Genomic DNA, 11,675 nt, shown 5'->3' with positions numbered 1-11,675 from the left:
CTGTATTCAGTTATGATATGCACAAATGAACAATGCGGGTAATACAGGTTATTTGAGTTATCCTGTTGCCGAAAAGTTATTATGTACAATTGTGACATCTAGTGGTTACACTTGGTGTTGCAAGGTGATTATTTTAATGACACTTGTGTTGTCTCCATTAAAAGCAAAAAGTATAATTTAATAGCATGCACTCACCTTGATGTGGGTCGCTTGTTAGACTAAAATGTTGTGGTATATTTTGCACAGAATACATATTAATTTGCACCAGATCTCCTAATTCACTAATTATTTTTGAATGAAAAATGACTGCGTGACAGAATGAAAACACAGGAGAACAATATATTTTTTTTACATATAAGCAATTTTGTCCCCACTACACCGAAGTCTCCATGTTTAGTTGTACCAGGAGACATACAACGATGACCTTCAGAGACCACCAATATTCCCCCCGGAATAGAGACAGAGATGAATTGATGAAAATATAGGTTTTATTTTAGGTAAAGAATAGTTTTATAGACACGATCCTGGGCTTCATTTGGTGATGATGCAAATATTTTTTTTATATATATATATATATATATATTCTTTTTTTTTTTTTTTTTTTAAATAATCATTTTCCCAGATACAGCCGCACACCTCATACATTAGTTGTTTGGTAATCTTCAAGGAGTACCGTTCGTCCAGGGGTGGTCAATAAGCAGCCCTACAGCTGCTGTTGAACTACAAATCCCAGCATGCATTGCAACATTTTTAGCATGGCCAAATAGCAAAACTGTGGCAGGGAATGCTTGGATGTGTAGTTTTACAACATCTGGGGAGGCTGCTCATTCCCCACCCCTAGTTTAGGCCCAGAGGAGGCAGCCATTTTGAGCCCGTGTTCTCCCAAACAACCTACTATTAACTGCTAGCGACAACACTGAGGCAGAAAGAGCGAACAGCCTCATTGATGTTGATAGTTCCTGGTGTATGGCGAGCTTGCACTTCCGTGAATACTAATTCCGCCTGCAAAAATCGCTGCCTGCGCTGGCTGTAGGCGACTGGGGCTCTTTACAGGTACTAGGCATGTACTGCTTTAAGCCTCTGTCTGTAAGTTCAATATGTTACAGTATAGTGACGCTTCAGGATCCCATCTCTGTTACAGAAAAATTCATAAATCAAACCCATTGGCGTGGACGTATTAAATCTAAAAGGGTAACATAACCGCGTAGGTGTTTTTGTAGGCACACAATGCATTCTCATGGCTGATCCGCACCGCCACAGTTGTCCTCATTCATCAACTCTCCATCTATAGAAATAGCAAGATCCCATTTTATTATCTTCTTGCAGGGATATCACCTGCAAATCCACAAGCTGCTTGTTTGATTTCACTCGCCGGCACAAAACGAGCCTTACATCCTGGCCGGTGTGAGCGCTGGATGGAGCCTCGTTGGGCAAGAGACTGTGCACCGTCAGGAATACCGTGATAAGCCGCAACGTTGTAAAAGACAAAAGGACAAGGCCCAGCTTTGGTGAGGAGTGTCTCATTTACATTTGCCGTGAAGGAGCTCCTGGTTGTCATTAGCTATTCCCAGAAAGTAGGTTCAAGCGACCAGGCCCACATTCCTCCCGCCCCAGAAGATGGACCTGCCAGACGTCGCTCATTAGCGGGAGATACCAGCAGCTTCGCGGTGTAACTCCATAGTGTAGTGTGTAGTTATAAGTTATCAAGTCCAGTTCCCCGCTCTGAACATCTCCCCCTTCATAGCAAGAAAGGGTTGGTGGCATTCATGGCTTGTGCTGACGAGGGCGTGATGGACGCGCTGTGGTGGGGAAGGGTAGCCGCCATGTTCATATTTATCCCCAGTCCCGTTGGGGGCACGGCAGGTAACGGGGGTGGCATGGAGACCTCACTAGCCATGGCTGGCAAAGTGTTAAAGGACGGACTGACTCCCATCATGGGGCTGGAACGCAGCTGGTTGAGAGTGAGAGCTTGAGGCTGATTTACCTGGAAGGGGTTGACGAGGGGAGCGGATACTGGTGCGGGGGCTCCTAAAAATAAAAAAGAATACAAAACAATTAGCAATTCTGGACAGGATAAGAGAATTTAAACCTACAAGTAAATGTAGAACGATATCGGGACAATTTGCCGCATTGGTACGGCAAATCGTCTAGTGTGTACGCACAATTGCGCGCACCTGCGGGTCGCATGTGACATTCTCTGTTTGGCCGTGCTGCACAGCCAATCAGACAATATCGTATGCAGGGCTGTACAGTTTAATAAAGGACAGAAGGTGACGTTCCGTTTTTCATTACATCATGTAGTGTGTACGGCCAATCTCTGATGGTCCAGAGGCGAAGGGAAATCACCCCGACCATCTGCACGATTGGCCATTGTTCTGATATGTACGAGGCCTAAAGCTGTAACTTACCTTTACAAAATAAGAATTAGAATAATTAAATAAAAACATTGATGTGTCCCTGCTTTTTGCCTGGCCAGAATGGCCCTTTAACCCCTTCGCTGGGGGCTTTATCAGTCCTGTGCTGAGCCCATTTTTTAATGTTTGCGCTCGTCGAATTCCTACATCAACATCACTAATTTTTTTAGCCATCACCCACGCAAACTATACCGTGTTGTTACAGCAGACATCGCATTTTCAGAATATATCATTAGTGTTTCTATCACATGAAATAAAATGTTACCAAAATGGGCAAAATATAAAAAATGTTTTCTTTTTGTTTGTTTCTTTTTACTGAAATTTCAATGAAGAGAACTAAAGGGAAACGGTAATAAACATCACAGAGTAATACTCTGGGGTTCTTGCAATAGGCATTAGTCACGTTTCCAAAAACAGTATTCTACCTGTAGGTTTCATAATGAAGGAGCTGATTCAGAGCCGCTCGTTAGATGCGATCGCTCACACAATGTCTATGCAAACTGCGTAGGTAGCATTAGCACGCCCAGTATGTCTTAGAGAGCGATCACAGTGTATACAGACCCACCAGCCTGTCTTAAGACGCCCACTTGTGCACGTCATGTCCAGGAAGTGTATGCAACCATCGGTACATCGGATGCTATCGCAGCGCTTGAGGTTGACCATACCCTGCCGCAAGCACTACGATCACTTCAGTGTAATAACAAGCCAGGTGACGAGTACTATGGCGCTGTCTTATAATTATACACACCTCTAAAACGCCGTTGAGACGCTCAGCCATGCCTGCGTTTGCACCTCCACTCCCCCGTTTTTACTTGCCAGCCCCTGTTACCACCTACAAACGGCTTCCCCAGTCACTCGCTCTGCTGGACTGTCTGTGTGCAGCGAGTGAACGCATTGTGAACTTTCGCTAAGGTAAGCGCACGCACTGCTATGTACAGTATACACATGCGCACGATGCATACACACTGCATACCATCGGCAGCAGCGAGCGTTTGCACCTTAGCGAGCGGGTCTGAATGAAATACTAAGTCAGCACTTAAATATTGTAATAGATTTTTGTTTGATTTCATTTTGCTAATTTTTGCAATCTAGATTCCAACGCTTACAGTGCCCGATTCTGAGCAGCACGCAATCCGCGTACAGTGTCGGTGTTCACCCAGGTGAATTGTGTACCACTGTATCACATTACTATGCCTACCTGATTTTATTACTTCAGATCATCTCTCATTGGATTGCTGTATAGCCAAGTCTTTTAGCTAATTTCCCTGCACATCAATGAAACCGCAGTATTCCTCTGCCTGCCAGATGTATGGCTATTTTTTAGATGCAGACACACACCCCCATTATAAAGATGTAGGATAGGCTATAACATATGTCCATCCTAATATTGCACAGATGATAGGATTAGACAATTGATAGCAGCAGCCGGTCTCAATGCCAACGCTGGAATCCCGACAAGGGATTTAAGATAGGCGTCGAAATACCGATGCCCATCTTAATTCTGATGCCGGAATCCAGGAGGACGAGTGCCTGAACGAAGGTAAGCCGGGGCAACCTTAGTGTTAGCCGTGGGGGGAAGGGTTAGGTAAGTTAGCGGGGTTAGCGTTAGATTTTGAGTGAGAGAGGTTAGGCACCCCTGGGGTAAGGTGGGTAAGGCCCTAAGGGGGGAGGGTAGGGTAAGGTTTAGGTACGAAGGGGGGAAAACTTAGGTTTAGGCATTAACAGGGAGGGTTAGGGTGCGGGGTGGGGAGGGTTAGGCTAAAAGAAGGGAGGGTTAGGAGGAGAAGGATAGTATACTTACCCGGCCCCTGTCGGGATTCCCACCATCAGGATGCCGCTGTCGGTATTGTGTCAGGAGGCATCCCGACAGCAGGCATTACATACCTATTCTGTTGGCTGCATACTTACATTTACTTTATTTTTATTTATTTATTACCAGTTATTTATATAGCATACACATATTCCGCAGCGCTTTACAGAGAATATTTGCCCCAGTGGAGCTTACAATCTATATTCCCTACCACATGCACACACACATACACACTAGGGATAATTTTTGTTGGGAGACAATTAACCTACCAGTATATTTTTGGAGTGTTGGAGGAAACCGCAGCACCCACGCAAGCACAGGGAGAATATACAAATTCCACACAGTTAGGGCCGTGGTGGGAATTGAACCCACAACTTCAGTGCTGTGAGGCAGTAATGCTAACCATTACACCATCTGTGCTAGCAACATGACTGGAACGCAAGCTCTTGTGATCAAGCCCCCGGCGAAACGTACGTCGGCATCTCACAGGGGCTGTCCCTGTGCGCACAGAGGGCCTGATTCAGAGCCGGACGCTCTTGAAGAGCGCTCGCTCTGAATCAGGGCGTTATTTTTATTGTTGTTGCTGTGGCCTCCTGGCCGCTCGCTAAGCTGTGGCTTTTGCGATGAGACCTTTGTGGTATGGTCTCGTCCATCGCAAGCCCCAGTGAGCTTCCGGCTCTAATAGAGTCGGACACTCACTACTGAGGCCGCCCCCAAATGGCAGGCGTTCCTTCGGAAGGAACGCCTCCATTTGGCCAGCCACCCTCCCTGCCCGCCTCCAAAACGGGGTGAGCTGTCAATCAAAATCGACAGCCCCCCCTTTTGGTGCGAGACCCGTAGCGACGGAGCGCCCGTCGCTGGCCGGGTCTTGCGCATGCGCAGTGAGGAACCATCAACCTGCTTGCGAGCGCTGTACGCTCGCGAGCGGGTCTGACTCAGGCCCAGTGAACCTCCAGCGCCACTCTCCTAGTCCTTTTGGGTAATACTCTTTCACAGGTCCTCTATCTTTGCCTTTTACACAGCACTCTCATTAGCTGCCTTTTCTACCATACTGCATAATGTAACAGGGCACCATTTCAAGACTGCCCCTGACAGCAGATATAGCATGTATCTATCTTTCTACTGTGGTGTGGGTACTACAACCCTCATTCCCAGTTCAATGTCTGCTGGCAGACTGGAAACAGCAGATTGTTGCCCATGTAATTACACAGGCTGTTTATTTTCACACTCTCCCCTCACCTGTGGGGTACAGATATATAAATTAACCCTGCAATGCTTTAATGGTTACCTTATTAATGAATTGATTATGAACGGACCAGGCCTGTTCTAATTTTTCAAATGGTCCACAAATGCCTGTGACTAATGCCGCTTAGTACATAGGAGACCACATTTGGCTACTCCAACGGGAATGTTTGCCATTACTGTGTATGCAGGAAAGTGTACAGGCTTTTTGCTGTCATCCTCTCCCCTTACTTGTGGGGATTAGATATGTCAATCAACCCTGCAATGATTTATTGTTTATGGTATTTAAGATACTCATGAATTGCTTATAAATGAATAATTTATGTTGTCTGCAATTGATCCACAAATGCCTATGACTAATGCTGGTTAGTACATAGCAGATTATTATTATATCTGGCTACTCTAGCGAGAGTGTTTGACATTACTGTGTAAGCAATATCATGCTAATATATCTGTGAATATAAGATGCGGTTCTAACTCCATTATTGCACATACTTGAAGAAGGGTCCTGATTCAGACCCGCTCGCGAGCACTGAGCGCTCGCAAGCTGGTCAATGGTCCCCTAGCGCGCATGCGCACGACGGAGGGAGCTCCGTCGTGCGCATGCGCGAGACTCGAATAGCCTCGCTATGGGTCTCGCACCAAAGGGGGCGTGCTATCGATGGTGAGTGACAGCATGCCCTCTTTGGTGGGTGTGCCGGGGGCGTTGCTGCCCAGACGGAGGTGTTCCCATGGGAACGCCTACCGTCTGGGTCTGGCCCCACTGACATCACTAGAGCCAAAAGCACTCCTGGGCTTGCAGCAGCGAGACCCTACCGCAGGGTCTCGTCGCAAGCCCGATGGTCGCAATGGTCCTGACCATCGTGACCATCTTTTTGGCCGCTCGCATAAGCTGTGGGTGGTCACCCACAGCTATGCGAGCGGCCAGGAAACCGCTCCAATTTTAGGTAGGAGGGCCCTGATTCAGAGCGAGCGCTCATGTCAGAGCGTCCGGCTCTGAATCAGGCCCAAGGACCGTTATAGCTTTAGGATACCCAGACAGTATTATCTATCCCTGTGATTAATATATGATTTATGTGTAATGTAGTACCCCAACCAGAGACCCTCATATTGCATTTATACATATATTATAAACGGAATCGGTATGGAATCCCGGCTGCCCGACAGATCAGCAGAGTTCCTGGCAGCGGAAGCCCGACAGTGCTGGAAATCCCGATCGTCCCTCTGGTAAGTATAAACTAACCCCCTAACCCTAACCCTCCTTAGGGGTGCCTAACCCTAACCTCCCCCCCCAAGTGTCTAACCCTAACCCCCCCTTCGGGGGTGTGCCTAACCATAACCTCCCCCTGGGGGAGCCTAACCCTCCCTCCCCCTAGCCTAACCCTCCCGGGGGGGTGCCTAACCCTCAGTCCCCCACTGGGTGCCCTAAACCTAACCCTCCCCCACCGCGGCGCCCGGCATCCCTTCGATCGGGATGCCGGGCGCCGGTCTCCCGTTGTCGGATAAATGACAGGCGTCTAGATATAGACGCCGGTCATTTATCCCACACCTGGTTAAAGCAGCCGAGAAGCCGGCTGTCGGTATTAAGGCAGCCGGTTTCCTGACTGCATACCTTATAAACAGAGCTGCCATCAGAAATTGTGTTGCCCAGTACAAACAAAATAGGCAGCCCCCCCTTCCCCAGGATATAGGGCAGAGGTGGGTGGATAATGTGGGTGGGGCATCATTTTGTGCGTAAACCAGTTTAAAAATTCTCAGTTTGGGCTGTGGGGGCATTTGTTATAACTGTGGGGAGCGCAAGGAAGGCTGGCTGGACTGGGGGAGGGCCCAGGGAAAGCAGGCTGGGGAGACTAGAAGGCTGGCTGTACTGGGGGTGGGGCGCAGGGAAGGCTGGCTGGATTGGGGCAGGGAAGACAGGGTGGCTGGCTGGACTGGGGTTGGGCGCAGGGATGGTAAGCTGGCCAGACTGGGGGGAGAGGGTGGGCAGGGAAGGTTGGCTGGACTAGGGCAAGGAAGACATTGTGGCTGACTGGACTGTAGGGGGGGGGGGCAGGGAACGCTGGCTGGACTGGGGGGGGGGTCAGGGCAGGGTTAGCAGGTGACCTTATTTTTAGCTTACCTCGTTTTCCTGAGAGAGAGGTGGCCTGATTGGCAGCGCTGCACAATGCACCTAGCAGCGGCAGAGAGAAAAAGCATCGGCGCCGTGACAGGGTCCGCTCCGTGAGGGGCATCTAGATACTACCATTTCAAATATAGCCAGCCGCGAGCCAATCACAGCTCGTGGAACGGCAGCCAATCAGCAGCGGCCGATCCTGTTTAGCTGCCGTTCCGCGAGCTATGATTGGCTAGCGGGACGGCTTATTATTTCAAACGAAGCCGATGCGAATGCTCTTTCTTCTGTCTGCCAACCAGTGCAATGTGCACCGCTGCCAATCGGGCCCCCTCTCTCTCCGGGCTGGAGTCCAGGCAGTCCCCCCCTGATGTCGGCCCTGATTATAAAGACGCAGGGCCTAATTCAGACCCGCTTGCGAGCGCTGAGCGCTGAGCAAGCGGGTCGATGTTGGCCAAGTGCGCATGCACACGAGGGAGCCGGCTCCGTTGTGCGCATGCGCGAGACCCGGGTAGCGATGGCCAAGCCGTCGTTATGGGTCTCGCTACAAAGGGGGCGTGCTGTCGATGGTGAGTGACAGCACGCCCCCTTTGGTGGGCGTGCCGGGGGCGTGGCTGCCCAGACGGAGGCGTTCCCGTGGGAACACCTACCGTCTGGGGCCGGCCCCACTGACATCACAAGTGATGTCAGTGGGAGTGCTCTCGGCTCTGATAGAGCCAAAAGCACTCCAGGGCTTGCGGCAACGAGACCCTATCACAAGGGTCTCGTCGCAAGCCCGATGGTCGCGATGGCCTTGACCATCACGACCATCTTTTTGGCCGCTCGCTATAGCCGTGGGTAGTCACCCACAGCTATGCGAGCGGCAAGGAGGCCGCTCTAAAATTCAGAAGGACGGCCCTGATTCAGAGCGAGCACTCTGTCAGAGCGTCCGGCTCTGAATCAGGGCCACAGTCGGTCAGTGGTGCCACAATTTTACCATTCTTGTTTATCTCTACTCTTATTACTTCTATATTTCACCCTATATCCCTTTTACACCACAGCTAAAACTCGGGTTACCCTGCTGTGAGGTGTAAAAGGGAGAAGTGTTCCTCCTGTGTGCTGTGAGAACAGCGCTGATCTGGGAATAACCCAAATTGGTGCTGCAGTAGAAAAGGGGTCTGACCTGTTTTGGAACTGGGGGCCCGATTCAGACCCGCTCGCTAGGCTGCATTCGCACGTAGCTGCCGACGTTTCGCAATGTGCGCATGCGTATGCATCGCAGTGCGCGAACTAGTCCATGCGATCGGGAAGCGTTCGCTCGCTGCGCATAGCCAGCTCGCTAGAATGAGTGACAGGACAAGCCGTTTATGGGAGGTGACGGGATGGTCGATGAAAACGGAGGTGTGGAGGCGAAAATGAAGGCGTGTCTGAGCATCTTAACGCCGTTTCAGAGGCGTGCATAATTAAGACGCAGCGTCATTGTACACGTCACATGGTTGAGTTACACACTGAAGCACTCGCAGTGCTTGCGCTAGTGTATGGTCAACCACAAGCTCTGCGTTCACTTCCGATGGTACTCGGTATTACTGATTGTTGCATACACTTCTTGGGGATGGAACCGCGATAGCACGCTAAGACATAGTGGGCGTGCTAATGCCTTGCCTTCAGATCACGGGTATTTGCATACTTTAGCTGCGTGCGAACGCATCTAGCGAGCGGGTCTGAATCGAGCCCTGTGTTCCAAATCTCGAGTCAGACCCGGGACTTGCGGTATAAGTCACTCAAACATGGCAGAGAAGGGCTGGGTGGTGACTGGGAGGTGGCTAGGAGAGCGCGCAAAACTGGTCCGTCCAGTGGGCGTGTCAGTGCAAGCGGCTGCACTCACAGGTGCAGAGCTGCAAGCATCAGAGGCCATAGGGCCTGATTCAGAGCCGCTCGTAAGCGGCCGCTCGTTCGTTCCGAGCGATGTTTGCCCAACTGCGCATGCGTACGGATCGTAATACGCATGCGCGAACCAGTCAGTGCGGCCGAAAATCGTTTGTTCACTATATAGCGGATGCCTGCTATTTTGAGTGACAGGAGGAGGCGTATGTGGGTGGTAACAGGGGAAGGTGCTTGAAAACGGGGAGTGGAAATCAGAACGCAGGCGTGCCTAAAGGTCAAAACGGGCGTTTTAAGGGTGTGCATAATTAATACAGCAGCGTCATTGACCACGTCACTGGGTTATTTTATAGTCAGAACTGCTCGCAAGATTGTGGTAGGAAAAACCAACCACAAGAATAGCGAGCAGTTCATACGCTGGTCGATGTACTCGATTAATCTAATAAATAGCGGACATGACGTAGGATGCGAGCGGCCAGGGGGCGTAGTTTTCAAAAAAACGACCGCATGTTTTGTTCACTCGTTCAGACCTAGAGGCGTGAACAGACCGCAAAGAGCGAACGGTTCATTTGAATAGCCACCCCTTTTTTCTGAACGAGCGAGCGCAAATAGCGTCCGGCTCTGAATCAGGCCCATAGTCAGGAACTGTAGCTGCAGATGGTGGTGTAAAGAGAGGCAGCATTTGGTATTACAGCGTGCACGGGTGCTGGAAGTGGGGTCTCAGGGCCTGATTCAGAGCCGAACGCTCTGAACGAGCGCCCGCTCTGAATCAGGGCGTTTTTTGGGGGTTTTTTTGAGCGTCCTCCTCCCACAGCTTATGCGAGCGTCCATGATGATGGTCGCGATGGTCTTGCGATGAGACCCTGCGGTCTGACCGCAAGCCCTGGAGTGATTTTGGCTCTGTCAGAGCCAAAATCACTCCCACTGACATCACTAGTGATGTCAGTGGGGCCGGACCCAGACGGTAAGCATTCCCATGGGAGCGCCTCCGTCTGGCAGCCACGCCCCTGACACGCCCACCAAAGGGGGCGTGCTGTCACTCAACATCGACAGCACGCCCCCTTTGGTGCGAGACCCGGAGCGACAGCTTGGGCACCATCGACCTGCTTGCGAGCGCTCAACGCTCGCGAGCGGGTCTGAATCAGGCCCTCAGTCCTTGCACATTTGGCGGCACAGAGATGCACACTGGGAAAGGAGTTTGTAGGCCATTTGCTTAGAGTTGCAGATGCACGACCACCAACAGACGCTGGTGCGCTGTCCATCGGGATGAGCCTGAGACAGATCGGAAGGGGGGCCCGGGGGGGGGGAAGCTCTAATCAACCCAGGAACCAAAACAACATGTAAAATGATCAAATCCTTCTGAAACTAGGGACAGGATCTGGCGAGCCCTGGGAAACTGCTCCAGCTGTAAGGCGAGATTGTCTTGTACTGTGAGAGGCCTCTTTATACTGCTGTGTGGAGCAGGGGTGGGGGGCGGCCCACAAGGTATTTCAGGAATCCCCAATGTAAACAGGTCATTTCCGATTTCCAGGCAGACAGGAAAAACACAGGAAAGGAACTTTCTCCGGCACTAAGAGCCCCTGGCCGGGAGCCAGAGCCAATTACAATGGTCTCTGCTGAAAAAAAATGGAGTCTCTCCAGGCCAATCCTGTAGAACGGGATTATCCAAGGAAGTCCTGGGGGCCAGAACGGATTGGGAGCCCCAGGACACTCCAGGCACCGTTAACTCATTCCTGCCTGCTATTCATTCCCTCGGGGAGGAGGAGGGCTACAAAGAACAACACAGCGATGCATGGCTGGCACAGTCCCACAGCGATCAGCTGCAGACACTGAGGGGGCCTTGTACTCTGTGTTCAGCTCTACAAAGGGTCAAATCGCCCTTCTCAGTATTCACAAGCAGCATTCCTGCTCCCCAGACTCCCACTTATCTGTGCCTCCTACCAAATTAGCCAAACACAGGCATTTACATCAGTCAGCATTTATATCAGTCAGCATTTACATCAGTCAGCATTTATATCAGTCTCCCCAGTTTGAGATCAGAGGTTCTCGTCATGACCCAGATCATACGCACTGAACTGCTACATTTCACTATTCTGCAAACAATCAGCACCTAATAACATCCCTAAGTAACTGCAGACCATCAGATACACTCTAAAGACAGTTTCCAGCAATGTTTACAGGATGAGCCCCTCAGCGCTGTGCGTACTGGACCGTCCTCGGCTTTCACATCCCCAGTTCT

The 11,675-nt window shown here is 50.5% G+C and overlaps 1 protein-coding gene across 4 annotated transcripts in view; it reads right to left on the bottom strand.

The window, feature by feature from the left end:
* Positions 1 to 578: 578 nt before the first annotated feature.
* The window catches only part of EPN2 (epsin 2), a 67,812-nt gene continuing 56,715 nt past the window's right edge, over positions 579 to 11,675 (bottom strand). For all 4 annotated transcript variants that reach the window (XM_088464810.1, XM_088464807.1, XM_088464809.1 and 1 more), the window contains one exon: positions 579 to 2,028. In XM_088464810.1, coding sequence (XP_088320936.1) covers positions 1,739 to 2,028 — 290 coding nt within the window. In that variant the 3' untranslated portion in view covers positions 579 to 1,738. The remainder of the gene's footprint in view (positions 2,029 to 11,675) is intronic.

This window comes from Taudactylus pleione, unplaced genomic scaffold, assembly GCF_031769625.1.
Source record: "Taudactylus pleione unplaced genomic scaffold, aTauple2 ptg000061l, whole genome shotgun sequence".
Classification (NCBI taxonomy): Eukaryota; Metazoa; Chordata; class Amphibia; order Anura; family Myobatrachidae; genus Taudactylus; species Taudactylus pleione.
This window is presented reverse-complemented; position numbering and strand designations above follow the sequence as displayed.